Raw genomic sequence first — 18,169 nt, forward strand, 5'->3', positions numbered from 1 at the left:
GGAGGCGTAATCCCAAGATAAAGATATTATTTTGTTTGCTTTATTTTTCTTTTGTGTTACCCAGCTGTTTACTAAATTCCCCCCGACCCTTCCCTCCAGATATATCTGCCGGATAGAAATGTAATGGTGATTCTTTTCTACGCAGGCCTGAGCTGTTTCGTCAGCGGGTTTTGGAATTAAATGCTTCTGATGAAAGAGGTATACAAGTCGTACGAGAGAAAGTAAAAAACTTTGCTCAACTGACAGTTGGAGGAACCCGTACTGAGTAAGTACAACTGTAAATACTTTAGTTTTCTCTAAAATTATGTTTATGGAAAAAGCAACCATGAGACTAAATTCCAAATCCTTTCAAATTATCTAATTTATACATTTAAATACAAACACAAATGTATATTTAATAATACATTATATATATATATATATATATATATATATATATATAACAGAGCACAAAAAATATGAAACTGTTGGATAAGATGTCAAATTTTAGCTGCAGCTAGATAAATACAGGATAAAGTTCCAGAGGTACCAATGTATCCAAAGTAATGGAGTCTTCCAAACGTACAAAGTCAAAACACTTAGTGTAGTGTGTTAGTGTCCAAAATAGAGTCACTTTACAAAGAAACTACTAAAACCGGAAGATATCCGAAGACAGACAGTTCTAGTCGCCTTATCTGTCCTGGTAATGGACTCAGTACTGGAAGTAAACCAATGTGTGATATAACCATTAAAGTAATACTTAGCTTAGCTCCGCTTGAACAAAGTGATGTTGGATCCTCATAGACATAAAAGTCCAATCTTGTACCTCAATACCGGGCAGTCTGTGTAAGCGGCTGTTGTAGTCAACATTAACCGGCGTGTTCCGATAGGCAGATACCTCCCCGGTCCCGTCGGTAGGAAATGGCCACAGCACGCTGGTTCAGCCGTCAACTCGTGGTAACAGGAACGCTCTGACGTCAGAGCGACGGCGCTAATCGTAAGCGCTCGATGATGAGGTCACTGAGGAAGCCAGTAAACACCAGTGGGAAGCGAACAAAGGGCAAAAGTCTCCAGTCAGCCTGAAGCAGTATCCCATCCACTGTATGAAAAACACTGTATCCCAAGGAGAGGAGTCGTAGACCAGAGCTTGAAGGCTTGGTAACAATTTATTTCAGCAAAGTTGCCAGGTACAAGGTGAGTAACCCAAAGATCACCTGACGCCTCTGATGAAGCGCATGTGCCCATGCGCGAAATGCGTCAGGTGATCTTTGGGTTACTCACCTTGTACCTGGCAACTTTGCTGAAATAAATTGTTACCAAACCTTCAAGCTCTGGCCTCCGACTCCTCTCCTTGGGATACAGTGTTTTTTATATATATATATATATATATATATATATATATATATATATATATATATATATATATATATAGGCCTAAATAACGAGTGGAGTATAAAAAATGGCAGTGCTATGGTACGCTAACATTGCTAGAGTGTAATCCATAGTGCTCTTATTTTTACTTCCTTATTCTTATTAGCCTTGGGCGCTCTAATATCTGGAGGTCAGGTAGCTCCACTCCGCTAAATATTTTGCTAGACTTCTTTGGGACGCACTACAAAATTCAGGTCTGTCTTTCACTCCAGTACTATGCCGAAGGTGCCCTATAAAAAAAGAATAATGGAGTTCTTCACACGGTATAAAATGTATATTTCTCCAACATAGGTGTGTCCGGTCCACGGCGTCATCCTTACTTGTGGGATATTCTCTTCCCCAACAGGAAATGGCAAAGAGCCCAGCAAAGCTGGTCACATGATCCCTCCTAGGCTCCGCCTACCCCAGTCATTCTCTTTGCCGTTGTACAGGCAACATCTCCACGGAGATGGCTTAGAGTTTTTTAGTGTTTAACTGTAGTTTTTTATTATTCAATCAAGAGTTTGTTATTTTGAAATAGTGCTGGTATGTACTATTTACTCAGAAACAGAAAAGAGATGAAGATTTCTGTTTGTATGAGGAAAATGATTTTAGCAACCGTAACTAAAATCCATGGCTGTTCCACACAGGACTGTTGAGAGCAATTAACTTCAGTTGGGGGAACAGTGTGCAGTCTCTTGCTGCTTGAGGTATGACACATTCTAACAAGACGATGTAATGCTGGAAGCTGTCATTTTCCCTATGGGATCCGGTAAGCCATGTTTATTACGATCGTAAATAAGGGCTTCACAAGGGCTTATTAGGACTGTAGACTTTTCTGGGCTAAATCGATTCATTATTAACACATATTTAGCCTTGAGGAATCATTTTATCTGGGTATTTTGATATAATAATATCGGCAGGCACTGTATTAGACACCTTATTCTTTAGGGGCTTTCCCAAAGCATAGGCAGAGCCTCATTTTCGCGCCGGTGTGGCGCACTTGTTTTTGAGAGGCATGGCATGCAGTCGCATGTGAGAGAAGCTCTGATACTTAGAAAAGACTTTCTGAAGGCGTCATTTGGTATCGTATTCCCCTTTGGGTTTGGTTGGGTCTCAGCAAAGCAGATACCAGGGACTGTAAAGGGGTTAAAGTTTTAAAACGGCTCCGGTTCCGTTATTTTAAGGGTTAAAGCTTCCAAATTTGGTGTGCAATACTTTTAAGGCTTTATGACACTGTGGTGAAAATTTGGTGAATTTTGAACAATTCCTTCATGTTTTTTCGCAATTGCAGTAATAAAGTGTGTTCAGTTTAAAATTTAAAGTGACAGTAACGGTTTTATTTTAAAACGTTTTTTGTACTTTCTTATCAAGTTTATGCCTGTTTAACATGTCTGAACTACCAGATAGACTGTGTTCTGAATGTGGGGAAGCCAGAATTCCTATTCATTTAAATAAATGTGATTTATGTGATAATGACAATGATGCCCAAGATGATTCCTCAAGTGAGGGGAGTAAGCATGGTACTGCATCATTCCCTCCTTCGTCTACACGAGTCTTGCCCACTCAGGAGGCCCCTAGTACATCTAGCGCGCCAATACTCCTTACTATGCAACAATTAACGGCTGTAATGGATAATTCTGTCAAAAACATTTTAGCCAAAATGAACCCTTGTCAGCGTAAGCGTGGCTGCTCTGTTTTAGTTACTGAAGAGCATGACGACGCTGATATTAATATCTCTGAAGGGCCCCTAACCCAATCTGAGGGGGCCAGGGAGGTTTTGTCTGAGGGAGAAATTACTGATTCAGGGAACATTTCTCAACAGGCTGAACCTGATGTGATTGCATTTAAATTTAAGTTGGAACATCTCCGCATTTTGCTTAAGGAGGTATTATCCACTCTGGATGATTGTGAAAAGTTGGTCATCCCAGAGAAACTATGTAAAATGGACAAGTTCCTAGAGGTGCCGGGGCTCCCAGAAGCTTTTCCTATACCCAAGCGGGTGGCGGACATTGTTAATAAAGAATGGGAAAGGCCCGGTATTCCTTTCGTCCCTCCCCCCATATTTAAAAAATTGTTTCCTATGGTCGACCCCAGAAAGGACTTATGGCAGACAGTCCCCAAGGTCGAGGGAGCGGTTTCTACTTTAAACAAACGCACCACTATACCCATAGAGGATAGTTGTGCTTTCAAAGATCCTATGGATAAAAAATTAGAAGGTTTGCTTAAAAAGATGTTTGTTCAGCAGGGTTACCTTCTACAACCAATTTCATGCATTGTCCCTGTCACTACAGCCGCATGTTTCTGGTTTGATGAACTGATAAAGGCGCTCGATAGTGATTCTCCTCCTTATGAGGAGATTATGGACAGAATCAATGCTCTCAAATTGGCTAATTCTTTCACCCTAGACGCCACTTTGCAATTGGCTAGGTTAGCGGCTAAGAATTCTGGGTTTGCTATTGTGGCGCGCAGAGCGCTTTGGTTGAAATCTTGGTCGGCTGATGCGTCTTCCAAGAACAAGCTACTAAACATTCCTTTCAAGGGGAAAACGCTGTTTGGCCCTGACTTGAAAGAGATTATCTCTGATATCACTGGGGGTAAGGGCCACGCCCTTCCTCAGGATCGGCCTTTCAAGGCAAAAAATAGACCTAATTTTCGTCCCTTTCGTAAAAACGGACCAGCCCAAAGTGCTACGTCCTCTAAGCAAGAGGGTAATACTTCTCAAGCCAAGCCAGCTTGGAGACCAATGCAAGGCTGGAACAAGGGAAAGCAGGCCAAGAAACCTGCCACTGCTACCAAGACAGCATGAAATATTGGCCCCCGATCCGGGACCGGATCTGGTGGGGGGCAGACTCTCTCTCTTCGCTCAGGCTTGGGCAAGAGATGTTCTGGATCCTTGGGCGCTAGAAATAGTCTCCCAGGGTTATCTTCTGGAATTCAAGGGACTTCCCCCAAGGGGGAGGTTCCACAGGTCTCAGTTGTCTTCAGACCACATAAAAAGACAGGCGTTCTTACATTGTGTAGAAGACCTGTTAAAAATGGGAGTGATTCATCCTGTTCCATTAAGAGAACAAGGGATGGGGTTCTACTCCAATCTGTTCATAGTTCCCAAAAAAGAGGGAACGTTCAGACCAATCTTAGATCTCAAGATCTTAAACAAGTTTCTCAAGGTTCCATCGTTCAAGATGGAAACCATTCGAACTATTCTTCCTTCCATCCAGGAAGGTCAATTCATGACCACGGTGGATTTAAAGGATGCGTATCTACATATTCCTATCCACAAGGAACATCATCGGTTCCTAAGGTTTGTATTCCTGGACAAACATTACCAGTTCGTGGCGCTTCCTTTCGGATTAGCCACTGCTCCAAGGATTTTCACAAAGGTACTAGGGTCCCTTCTAGCGGTGCTAAGACCAAGGGGCATTGCAGTAGTACCTTACCTGGACGACATTCTGATTCAAGCGTCGTCCCTTCCTCAAGCAAAGGCTCACACGGACATCGTCCTGGCCTTTCTCAGATCTCACGGCTGGAAAGTGAACGTGGAAAAGAGTTCTCTATCCCCGTCAACAAGGGTTCCCTTCTTGGGAACAATTATAGACTCCTTAGAAATGAGGGTTTTTCTAACAGAGGCCAGAAAAACAAAACTTCTGGACTCTTGTCGGATACTTCATTCCGTTCCTCTTCCTTCCATAGCTCAGTGCATGGAAGTGATCGGGTTGATGGTAGCGGCAATGGACATAGTTCCTTTTGCGCGCATTCATCTAAGACCATTACAACTGTGCATGCTCAGTCAGTGGAATGGGGACTATACAGACTTGTCTCCAAAGATACAAGTAAATCAGAGGACCAGAGACTCACTCCGTTGGTGGCTGTCCCTGGACAACCTGTCACAAGGGATGACATTCCGCAGACCAGAGTGGGTCATTGTCACGACCGACGCCAGTCTGATGGGCTGGGGCGCGGTCTGGGGATCCCTGAAAGCTCAGGGTCTTTGGTCTCTGGAAGAATCTCTTCTACCGATAAATATTCTGGAACTGAGAGCGATATTCAATGCTCTCAAGGCTTGGCCTCAGCTAGTGAGGACCAAGTTCATACGGTTTCAATCAGACAACATGACGACTGTTGCGTACATCAACCATCAGGGGGGAACAAGGAGTTCCCTAGCGATGGAAGAAGTGACCAAAATCATTCTATGGGCGGAGTCTCACTCCTGCCACCTGTCTGCTATCCACATCCCAGGAGTGGAAAATTGGGAAGCGGATTTTCTGAGTCGTCAGACATTGCATCCGGGGGAGTGGGAACTCCATCCGGAAATCTTTGCCCAAGTCACTCAGCTGTGGGGCATTCCAGACATGGATCTAATGGCCTCTCGTCAGAACTTCAAAGTTCCCTGCTACGGGTCCAGATCCAGGGATCCCAAGGCGGCTCTAGTGGATGCACTAGTAGCACCTTGGACCTTCAAACTAGCTTATGTGTTCCCGCCGTTTCCTCTCATCCCCAGGCTGGTAGCCAGGATCAATCAGGAGAGGGCGTCGGTGATCTTGATAGCTCCTGCTTGGCCACGCAGGACTTGGTATGCAGATCTGGTGAATATGTCATCGGCTCCACCTTGGAAGCTACCTTTGAGACGAGACCTTCTTGTTCAGGGTCCGTTCGAACATCCGAATCTGGTTTCACTCCAGCTGACTGCTTGGAGATTGAACGCTTGATTTTATCGAAGCGAGGATTCTCAGATTCCGTTATCGATACTCTTGTTCAGGCCAGAAAGCCTGTAACTCGAAAGATTTACCACAAGATTTGGAAAAAATATATCTGTTGGTGTGAATCTAAAGGATTCCCTTGGGACAAGGTTAAGATTCCTAGGATTCTATCCTTCCTTCAAGAAGGATTGGAAAAAGGATTATCTGCAAGTTCCCTGAAGGGACAGATTTCCGCCTTGTCGGTGTTACTTCACAAAAAGCTGGCAGCTGTGCCAGATGTTCAAGCCTTTGTTCAGGCTCTGGTTAGAATCAAGCCTGTTTACAAACCTTTGACTCCTCCTTGGAGTCTCAATTTAGTTCTTTCAGTTCTTCAGGGGGTTCCGTTTGAACCCTTGCATTCCGTTGATATTAAATTATTATCTTGGAAAGTTTTGTTTTTGGTTGCAATTTCTTCTGCTAGAAGAGTTTCAGAATTATCTGCTCTGCAGTGTTCTCCTCCTTATCTGGTGTTCCATGCAGATAAGGTGGTTTTGCGTACTAAACCTGGTTTTCTTCCGAAAGTTGTTTCTAACAAAAACATTAACCAGGAGATTATCGTACCTTCTCTGTGTCCGAAACCAGTTTCAAAGAAGGAACGTTTGTTGCACAATTTGGATGTTGTTCGCGCTCTAAAATTCTATTTAGATGCTACAAAGGATTTTAGACAAACATCTTCCTTGTTTGTTGTTTATTCCGGTAAAAGGAGAGGTCAAAAAGCAACTTCTACCTCTCTCTCTTTTTGGATTAAAAGCATCATCAGATTGGCTTACGAGACTGCCGGACGGCAGCCTCACGAAAGAATCACAGCTCATTCCACTAGGGCTGTGGCTTCCACATGGGCCTTCAAGAACGAGGCTTCTGTTGATCAGATATGTAGGGCAGCGACTTGGTCTTCACTGCACACTTTTACCAAATTTTACAAGTTTGATACTTTTGCTTCTTCTGAGGCTATTTTTGGGAGAAAGGTTTTGCAAGCCGTGGTGCCTTCCATTTAGGTGACCTGATTTGCTCCCTCCCTTCATCCGTGTCCTAAAGCTTTGGTATTGGTTCCCACAAGTAAGGATGACGCCGTGGACCGGACACACCAATGTTGGAGAAAACAGAATTTATGTTTACCTGATAAATTACTTTCTCCAACGGTGTGTCCGGTCCACGGCCCGCCCTGGTTTTTTTAATCAGGTCTGATATTTTCTTTTCTTTAACTACAGTCACCACGGTACCACATGGTTTCTCCTATGCAAATATTCCTCCTTAACGTCGGTCGAATGACTGGGGTAGGCGGAGCCTAGGAGGGATCATGTGACCAGCTTTGCTGGGCTCTTTGCCATTTCCTGTTGGGGAAGAGAATATCCCACAAGTAAGGATGACGCCGTGGACCGGACACACCGTTGGAGAAAGTAATTTATCAGGTAAACATAAATTCTGTTTTTAATTTGATTATATTTGTATGCTGTGCAATTAATCGTGATATGAGGCTATGCAATATCTAAATCGCATGAGGCTGCAATGTTTTATAAAACAAACAAACAGTCAAGCAGCTCCCTTAATGGGACATAAACCCCAAATTTTGCTTTCAAGGTTCAGATAGAGATGAGAAGGGGGACTATATAATAAACATAGGTTCAAAAGTGTTAACATTATACAGAATAAAATCAATTAAAAGAAAAACATAAAGTAGCACTGTCTGAGTGATAGGGAGAAAAAAACGGTAGTTCCAGTGCAAATTAAGGAGGCTGAAGTTCAGACGTCAAAGGACAGAGGCGCCCATTAAGTAGCAACAAGCGACTCAAAAATGTTTTCGTGGATCCCACTATTAGTGTGCTATCAAGGGGCTTAGCACTATACTGATTGCTTGGTGTATTCACACAATTATTGTAAAAAGTTGAGGGCATCATCCTTAATAACCAAAGTCTGGGAGCAATGCCTCCCAGTTTATTTATCGTAAGTAGCCACAATTAAGTCCCTAATCAAATGCTCAGACAGGCGAACGCCTGACTCGCGTTTTTCGCCTGAGCTTTATCAAAGGCAAGGGCGGCCCCATCATCATCATCCTCTATTTAAACGTTGTTTGACCAATCATAATTCAAATCTGTCTCCACACCCCCACAGCGCTGATTCTTGTTGGCTCTAAACGAGTACCAATAGTTAGCCGCCGCCGCTCTAAGCACGCAATGACCGCTCCCCTCATACGTCGGAGAGGGCGTATTGTTTACCTTGCCTTGTATTACAAGTCTAACTCATAAACTCATTATTAGGTGAACATTTATCTTACAAATGAATGTGGACATTCATCTCATATGATTGCAAAAAGATAGAGAATGCAGACTTACTACAATAAAAGATCATATCCGGGATATTCAACACTATATCTGCTTGTATAAGCTTGAGGGATCACACTTAGTGATAGTGCAGTGTTTCCAATCTATTGGATATATAATAAGATCGTACAGGGAGAGACATATCCCTATTCTTTATAGCCGTGATCATACATTATTGAAGATATTGGTACAGACAGTTTATTGTTAAGACTCACTTTATTATTATCGTCTTGATAGTGATACTTCAAGCAGACTATACTCTCCTAATTAGTATCACATGTGTCTTCAATCTAATAATCACTCATTCAGCCAGTTTAAATGATAAAAGTAATCACCCTGCTGCTGTGTGTAGGGTTGCTACCTTGGCCATGTTTTCCTGGACACTTATGAGTTACACATGCTGCAGGGTGTGCAGAGGAGAACATGAATTGCACCCCTGGACAGCACTATTCATGTTTCTCCCTGCACACACTGCAGCATGTGTAACTCAAAAGTGTCCAGGAAAACATGGCTGAGGTGGCAACCTTAGCTGTGTGTACAAATATGAGTGAAATACTTCATTTTAAAGGGTTAGAAATTGATTCCCATTTCCACCTAATTAAAATATATTATTATGACTATTGTAAATACAGTCAAATAAAACAGTTGTTTTTTTAACTGAAGATTTTACATACCTTACTTTTAAAGATAAGATTATCATGATATGAGCGATGACTGCCCATAAAATGAAGCATGGCTCATGTTAATCCAGCATCCGCCCCATCCAATGGCGAAGCGGCAGGGTCTCTTAATTGTAATATTAAGTTCAGTGAACATTGCATACGCCGTACTGATGTTCATAAACAGCTGTTCGTGTTCACACCTTATTCATCACTAGCAGAGTTATAAGGATCGCTTGGAGGGGCAGCTTCTCACTGGCAAATGAGAGGAGACAGGGAATATAAACAAGTGCTTCAGATTGCAAGTTTAACAAACAAAAAGTGCTCTGGACTGACTGGGAGCTGTGCAAGACTTACAGCTGGTGTTTCTCAGTTCAGTCCTGCACTAACAAGAACAACAAGCAGCATGTATGTTACAGTTCTTCCCTGTCTGTAATTTAGTGCATTTGTGCTTCAGACATTGAATACAGTGGTGATTATGAATGCTCTGTTTATCTAAGCTGTCGGGCTCATCTCCCCCCTCCCTCTTGCTGTGTTTGATTGATTGTGTATGACTGATACTACTAAACAACAGAACAGCCAACCTCACTGGCCACACCTCTCACAAAAAGTGCAGCAATATTTCAACAAACAGACAAAAGAAAGAAAGGAGGTGGCGCCTATGACAGTCTGATGTGTCTGATTGGTACTAAACAATTTAATATTAAAAGTTTATTAGATGTGGGCTTACAATAAAAATGAGTAGAACGGCCTACTATCAAAATTCAATAAAAATGTATTATTATAGGTCTAAAATATCTATTCAAATCAATAATTATTACAAGTGTTTTCAGTTCAATAGAGATCGATCAGAATGACTACAAAATAGCAGAAAATATGAAACAAGATCAGGATAATATTTCTAAAAAGAATAACATATTCAGTAAAAAGAAAGAAAATAGACCACAGAATAGACAGGATGAGTCTTCGACAATAGAATCACAAGAATTAGATCAGAAAAACCAGATCATTATAAAACCGAAAACTTTACAAAAAGAGATAATAGGGAGAATAGATCTCACACTAGATGGAGATCTTGATAATATGGAGAACGAAACACTTCCACAGGGAGATTAAAGAACCAGAAGTGGCAACAATATAGGGAACGGGAGAATCCCATAGGAAATCAGATTTGGGATGAAAACAGTCATAGACACTACAACTATAGGGAGCACCCCCACCTCCAACATAGGGATGATTTTCCATCTTATAATAGAGAACCACACTATTCTGACTCTAGGGAGTACAACCCACAATATCATAAATATGGGTACAGAGAATATCACAGAGAGGATAATAGACGACAGTATGGATGGTATGAGGATAATAGAAACAACAATCGCGGGTGGTACAATAGGGGCAGAGAGACTAATGAACCCCAAAAAAGAGCTTTTAATAAAAAAAAAACGGAATCAGTACAACAAAACTGGCGCATCCCAGTTCAGAATAGATTTGATACATTAAATGAGCATATTGAGCATTCCCCTCCCAAACTAGGTACATCTGTGAGTTTTTTAGGAGTGAGTCGAGAAAGAACCCACAACCCCCCAAAAGGAGAAGAGAGGGAATAGAGGAAGAAGAATTAGAAGACTGACCAAAAATAAACTAGATAACGAGGCCCCTAATAAAGGAATCTTTAATATCAGTAATATACCGCTGGCGAAAGAGCAAGAAGGGATATTAAATAAGGGATTGTCATTTGCTCCAACATCTAAATTAAATAAATTTGAACATCTAATTAACATTAATCAATTTGTGAGAAAGTTAACCCTGAAAAAATACTTTATTAAAAATCCTGTCTCCTTTAAGAGTCAAACGGAGACATTACCTGTAATAAATAGAGAATATATACATACAGAATTTAAGTCTAAGTCTAAATTCTTTCCCACTCAAGAGAAGGGTAATTTTCATAGAATCATTTGAGAAATTAGTGAAACAGTATCTCGAAAAAATTGATATAGATCATTCAAAACACATAAATTGGAAATTGTCTGAAAGAGAAAAAAATACTTAAAGAACTACAGTCACGGACAGTTATAGTAATTAAACAAGCGGACAAAGGGGGCGGTGTAGTAATTATGAACAACACATACTACATAAATGAAGCATATAGACTGTTAGGTGACACTACAACTTATAAGAAACTTCTAAATGACCCAGGTGACGACTATCAGGCTAAATTTAAAGAACTGTTAGATGGGGCAAAAACAATAAATTTAATAACCGAATCAGAATACAAATTTTTAATGATCAAATATTTCAGAACTCCAATATTCTATTTTCTTCCAAAAATAGATAAAAATCTAGAAGAATCCCCAGGACGTCCAATATCCGGTATAGACTCCCATCACATCAAATCTATCTCAATATATCGATTTTTCTACAGAATTATGTAAAAGAATTACCATCTTATCTCTCTGATTCCGCACATTTCCTTAAGATCATGAAAAATATAAAATGGGGAAGAAATTTTATTTTAGTCACTTGTGACGTAAGCTCTTTGTACACTAACATAGACCATAATTTAGATACTGAAGCAATTAAATCATACTTTAAACGAGATGACAAAATGACGACAATACAGAGTAATTTTTTAATAAACTGCATAAAGTTTATTTTGGAGAAAAAATATTTTAAATTTGAGAACAATTATTTCTTACAAATTAAGGGGACGGCTATGGGCACAAAGTTCACTCCCAGTTATGCTAATTTGTTTATGGGGGTGTTTGAGGGTAAAGTTTTAGTTCATTCACCCTGGAGTGCGAACCTTGTGCTCTATAAGCGTTACATTGACGATCTGTTCTTCATTTAGAAGGGTGACATGGAGCTTCTGAACATGTTTATAGAGGACTTAAATATTAATAAATTTGGACTGCACTTCACACACGAATGCAGTAGTCAAAAAATAAATTTCCTTAATATAGAATTAGAGATTATAAATAATGAAATTAAAACTCGAAACTTTTTCAAAAATGTAAATTCTAACAACTATATAGATTCAAGAAGTTGCCACCATGACAAATGGAAAAATAATATTCCAAAGGGCCAGTTATTGCGGATACGGAGGAATTGTACAGACCTATCTGAATATGAATAGCAGTCAAAAGTTCTGATACAAAGATAACAGAGAAAATTGAGAAAACTGTTGAGGAAATTAAATACATAGATAGAGAAAGTCTATTAGAGAAAAAAATTAGACCAATGGACAAAAAGAAGGGAAATTTAGGATTGGATGTACCAATAATTACAACCTATTCGGCTCAACATAAACTGTTTAAAAGGATAGTCAATAAACACTGGCACCTTTTATTAAAAGATCCCCTAATAGGCCACTCTTTGGGAAAAAATCCATGATTCATTTACAAGAAGGCTTGAAATTTGATCTCTGCTGGCCCCTAGTAAATATAAAGGTGGAAATAAGATGCTCAATAAGGGATTTAGAGATCTGAAAGGAGAAAAAAATAGAAAGTTTTTATCCATGCCACTACTTTGTCATGTAAATATAGTAGCAACGTCAAACAAATTAAATCGGAGAAAAATGGGAAAGAAAGTAAGATTACTGAGATTATTAGGTGCACAGACACCAATGTTGTATACCTTATACAATGTGATTTGTAATTTAAAATATTTTGGACAAACAGGGAGAAAACTAAAAGATTGTATAAGAGAACACATATTAGCGATTGAGCATCAAAGGGATGACACTGTGTTGTACAAGCATTTTAAAGAAGTACATCAAGGGAGAGTAGATACAATGAAATTCTGCGTATTAAAAAAATACTGAAAGATGGAAGAAGAGGGAGCATTGAAAAGAAGCTTTTAAAACAAGAGGCGGAATTCGTCTACAATTTCGGAACACTATTTCCCAAATGTCTGAATAGTGAGTTAGATCTTAACTTTCTTATAGAATAAAGAATAGCACAATCTGATTTAGATAAGCTAATATAATACACACATTAATAAATGTCACTCAGGACTAATGTACTTTTTATAAAAGATTGTTTATATATTATAGTAAATATCCAGTTATAGATTCTTTCATATATAGGTGTGGCTGATGGTTTAGAGGATCTAATACTTTGTTACATAAAATTTGTCATCTATCCACTATTGTAGATGCTAATAACCTTTATTGCTATAAGTAATATGTATGCCTTAAGAGTACATATTACACTTTGTGGCCATGAGTTTTCCCGTCATAGCCATCTTTGGGAGGTCAGTGAAACGTCTGATATTTGGTACCATCCTTCTAATAAACAGATCAGAGCATTAATATTAAATCACTGAAACAGTAACAATTTAAATAACAATTTATGCACGAAATTAGAATAAAGAAGACAAACTGTATGAAACATTGCATTTATTTAATTTATTCAATCTGTTTTTATCCATTTATTAATAGTGTTCCAAATATTGAATAATGTTGATATAAATATGGAAAAAGTTGTTACAATAAGTTCATGATTGTTACCTTTAAAATAGAACCAAGGGTGTCTTAATAGCTATTGTTTCTACTATCTTAACAACAATGTATAGAAAAGAGTATTGGGTCTCGGAATAGCTACCCATTGAAAAATCATCTGTGAATAATTGACTGCTAATGAGGAGAATCGTCAAAGGGTTAGCAGGAAACCCTTTGAATAGGAAGACTGAGCTGGATGAGGTATTCTTGATAAAGGCTCCTTTCTGAGAGCTGAAACGCGTAGAAACCTATCCAGCATAACGGAATCAGTCTGAGATCGACTGCAATAAGAACTCCCAGGACCGCATTATCACCGTATCATCAAATCTGATTCTCTGAGAGAGAAGGCGGTAGGAGATAATTGTCATTGGATAATTATTTTCAAAACCGTGCGCGCACTAGGAGACGATTGGCTAACGAGCACAAACTTAATCCCTCTGAGATTACACACAGCAAAGTCCCAGTGAGTACAGAAAGACTTGGAGCAGGTGTGCGGATAAAAACAGCCGCTGTAACCAGAAGCACAGGGTGAGTGAAAATTCACACTTAAAACACTATAGAACATTCACTGAAACAAAAGATACATCCAGACCAAGGTGATAATTGGAGATACCAATCAGAGTTTGGACATACGAATGTGGAATCATTACCATCTTGACGATTTCATTTCAGCTGAAAATTAAACAGCCAGGTACCTTACGGATACACATACACAGAACAGTTGATATTCCTTGGATAAACATAGGTGAGTGCTCACAAGATTTGTTTTTAATAATATGAATTATTGGGGACTACTTGTTTTTTGTGATAACTGTGTTTAACCATTTGGTATTGGATGTATTTGATGTTTGTTATTTATGGCGTTATGAGAAATTGCTCCATATACAGAGATTTATTTTCAGTTTAATTTTAGTAATAGAGCATTAAGATAGACACCGGTGTCTCATAAACTTTGCTCATTAGAAAGCTATTTTAGACAATGTTTTAAAAGGAACACACTTGTAATAATTATTGATTTGAATAGATATTTTAGAACTGTAAGTAATAATACATTTTTATTGAATTTTGTTAGTAGTCCGTTCTACTCATTTTTATTGTAAGCCCACATCTAATAGACTTTAAATATAAAATTGTTTAGTACCAATCAGACTGCCGTTGGCGCCAACTCCTTTTTTTCTTTTGTGTGTTTGATTTATTAGTGAGGGCTCCGAATCCACATGAAAGCAAACAAAGCAAGAGGGTGGGGGAGATGAGCCGGACAGCTTAGATAAACAGAGCATTCATACTCACCGCTGTATTCAACGTCTGAAGCACAAATTGCACTAAATTACAGGCAGGGAAGAACTGTAACATACACGTTCCTATCCTAAATGTCTCCTCTCAATTGTTTCTGTGAAGCTGCCCCTCCAAGTGATTATTCATTAGTTGTGAGTCTCTTGATGCCGGTGCCTGCTTGCGAGAACGTGTGCTCTGTGCCTCCTGTCAGTAGGAGGGGGACCAAGTCTGCACATGTGTTTGCAATAAAATACTTTTAATGCGCATGCGGGCCCCCATGGTGTTTCTACCTAGGTAGAACATCATAATAGGCCCCATAATGAGTTGAAAATAGGTTTGGCGCAGTTTTAATTTCTCCAACATTGGTGTGTCCGGTCCACGGCGTCATCCTTACTTGTGGGAATATCTCTTCCCCAACAGGAAATGGCAAAGAGTCCCAGCAAAGCTGGCCATATAGTCCCTCCTAGGCTCCGCCCACCCCAGTCATTCTCTTTGCCGTTGCACAGGCAACATCTCCACGGAGATGGTTAAGAGTATGTGGTGTTTAGTTGTAGTTTTTTTATTTTACTATCAAGAGTTTGTTATTTTAAAATAGTGCTGGTATGTACTATTTACTCTGAAACAGAAAAGGATGAAGATTTCTGTTTGTGAGAGGAAGATGATTTTAGCAGACAGTAACTAAAATCGTTTGCTGTTTCCACATAGGACTGTTGAGATGAAGTAACTTCAGTTGGGGGAAACAGTTAGCAGACTTGATACTACATCATCTCCTACTGTGTCTACACCAGTTTTGCCCACGCAGGAGGCCCCTAGTACATCTAGTGCGCCAATGCTTATTACCATGCAACAATTGACGGCTGTAATGGATAACTCCATAGCAAATATTTTATCCAAAATGCCTGCATATCAGAGAAAGCGCGATTGCTCTGTTTTAAACACTGAAGAGCAGGAGGGCGCTGATGATAATTGTTCTGTCATACCCTCACACCAATCTGAAGTGGCCATGAGGGAGGTTTTGTCAGATGGGGAAATTTCAGATTCAGGAAAAATTTCTCAACAAGCTGAACCTGATGTTGTGACATTTAAATTTGAACATCTCCGCGCACTGCTTAAGGAGGTGTTATCTACTCTGGATGATTGCGACAACTTGGTCATTCCAGAGAAATTATGCAAGATGGACAAGTTTCTAGAGGTTCCGGTGCACCCCAACGCTTTTCCTATACCCAAGCGGGTGGCGGACATAGTGAATAAGGAGTGGGAGAAGCCCGGCATACCTTTTGTTCCCCCACCTATATTTAAGAAATTATTTCCTATGGTCGACCCCAGAAAGGACTTATGGCAGACAGTCCCTAAGGTCGAGGGGGCAGTTTCTACTCTAAACAAGCGAACTACTATCCCTATCGAGGATAGTTGTGCTTTCAAAGATCCTATGGATAAAAAATTGGAAGGTTTGCTTAAAAAGATTTTTGTACAGCAGGGTTACCTTCTACAACCCATTTCGTGCATTGTTCCTGTCACTACAGCAGCGTGGTTCTGGTTCGAGGAACTAGAAAAGTCGCTCAGTAGAGAGACTCTGTATGAGGAGGTTATGGACAGAGTTCACGCACTTAAGTTGGCTAACTCTTTTATTTTAGATGCCGCTTTGCAATTAACTAGATTAGCGGCGAAAAATTCAGGGTTTGCAATTGTGGCGCGCAGAGCGCTTTGGCTAAAGTCTTGGTCAGCGGATGTATCATCCAAGACAAAATTGCTTAACATCCCTTTCAAAGGTAAAACTCTCTTTGGGCCAGAATTGAAATAGATTATCTCAGACATCACTGGGGGAAAGGGCCACGCCCTTCCACAAGATAGGCCTTTCAAGGCCAAGAATAAGTCTAATTTTCGTTCCTTTCGCAATTTCAGGAACGGACCGGCCTCTAATTCTGCATCCTATAAACAAGAGGGTAATGCCTCACAGCCCAAACCAGCCTGGAAACCTATGCAAGGCTGGAACAAGGGTAAACAGGCCAAGAAGCCTGCTGCTGCTAACAAAACAGCATGAAGGAGTAGCCCCCGATCCGGGACCGGATCTAGTAGGGGGCAGACTCTCTCTCTTTGCTCAGGCTTGGGCAAGAGATGTTCAGGATCCCTGGGCACTAGAAATAGTTTCTCAGGGTTATCTTCTGGAATTCAAGGAACTACCCCCAAGGGGAAGGTTCCACATGTCTCACTTATCCTTAAACCAAATAAAGAGACAGGCGTTCTTACATTGTGTAGAAGACCTGTTAAAGATGGGAGTGATACACCCTGTTCCAATGACGGAACAAGGAATGGGATTTTACTCAAATCTGTTCGTAGTTCCCAAAAAAGAGGGAACCTTCAGACCAATTCTGGATTTAAAGATCCTAAACAAATTTCTCAGGGTACCATCGTTCAAAATGGAAACCATTCGAACGATTCTGCCCACTATCCAGGAAGGTCAATTTATGACTACCGTGGATCTAAAGGATGCGTACCTACATATTCCTATCCACATAGAACATCATCAGTTCCTAAGGTTCGCCTTTCTGGACAAACATTACCAGTTTGTGGCCCTCCCATTCGGGTTAGCCACTGCTCCAAGGATTTTCACAAAGGTACTCGGGTCCCTTCTAGCGGTTCTAAGACCGAGGGGCATTGCAGTAGTACCGTACTTGGACGACATTCTAATACAAGCGTCGTCCCTTTCAAAAGCAAAGGCTCATACAGACATCGTTCTGGCCTTTCTCAGATCTCACGGATGGAAGGTGAACATAGAAAAGAGTTCTCTGTCTCCGTCAACAAGAGTTCCCTTCTTGGGAACAATAATAGATTCCTTAGAAATGAGGATTTTTCTGACAGATGTCAGAAAGTCAAAACTTCTAAGCACTTGTCAAGTTCTTCACTCTGTTCCACGTCCTTCCATAGCTCAGTGCATGGAAGTAGTAGGGTTGATGGTTGCAGCAATGGACATAGTTCCTTTTGCACGAATTCATCTAAGACCATTACAACTGTGCATGCTCAAACAGTGGAATGGGGACTATACAGACTTGTCTCCAGTGATTCAAGTAGATCAGAAGACCAGAGAGTCACTCCGTTGGTGGCTGACCCTGGACCATCTATCCCAGGGAATGAGCTTCCACAGACCAGAGTGGGTCATTGTCACGACCGACGCCAGTCTAGTGGGCTGGGGCGCGGTCTGGGAATCCCTGAAAGCTCAGGGACTATGGTCTCGGGAAGAGTCTCTTCTCCCGATAAACATTCTGGAACTAAGAGCGATATTCAATGCTC

The 18,169-nt window shown here is 40.5% G+C and overlaps 1 protein-coding gene across 2 annotated transcripts in view; it reads left to right on the forward strand.

The window, feature by feature from the left end:
* RFC4 (replication factor C subunit 4) overlaps positions 1-18,169 on the forward strand; it is a 271,306-nt gene that overhangs the window by 89,779 nt on the left and 163,358 nt on the right. For both annotated transcript variants that reach the window (XM_053710182.1, XM_053710183.1), the window contains one exon: positions 146-265. In XM_053710182.1, the coding sequence (XP_053566157.1) occupies positions 146-265 (120 nt within the window). The remainder of the gene's footprint in view (positions 1-145; positions 266-18,169) is intronic.

This window comes from Bombina bombina, chromosome 4, assembly GCF_027579735.1.
Source record: "Bombina bombina isolate aBomBom1 chromosome 4, aBomBom1.pri, whole genome shotgun sequence".
In the NCBI taxonomy this organism is placed as follows: Eukaryota; Metazoa; Chordata; class Amphibia; order Anura; family Bombinatoridae; genus Bombina; species Bombina bombina.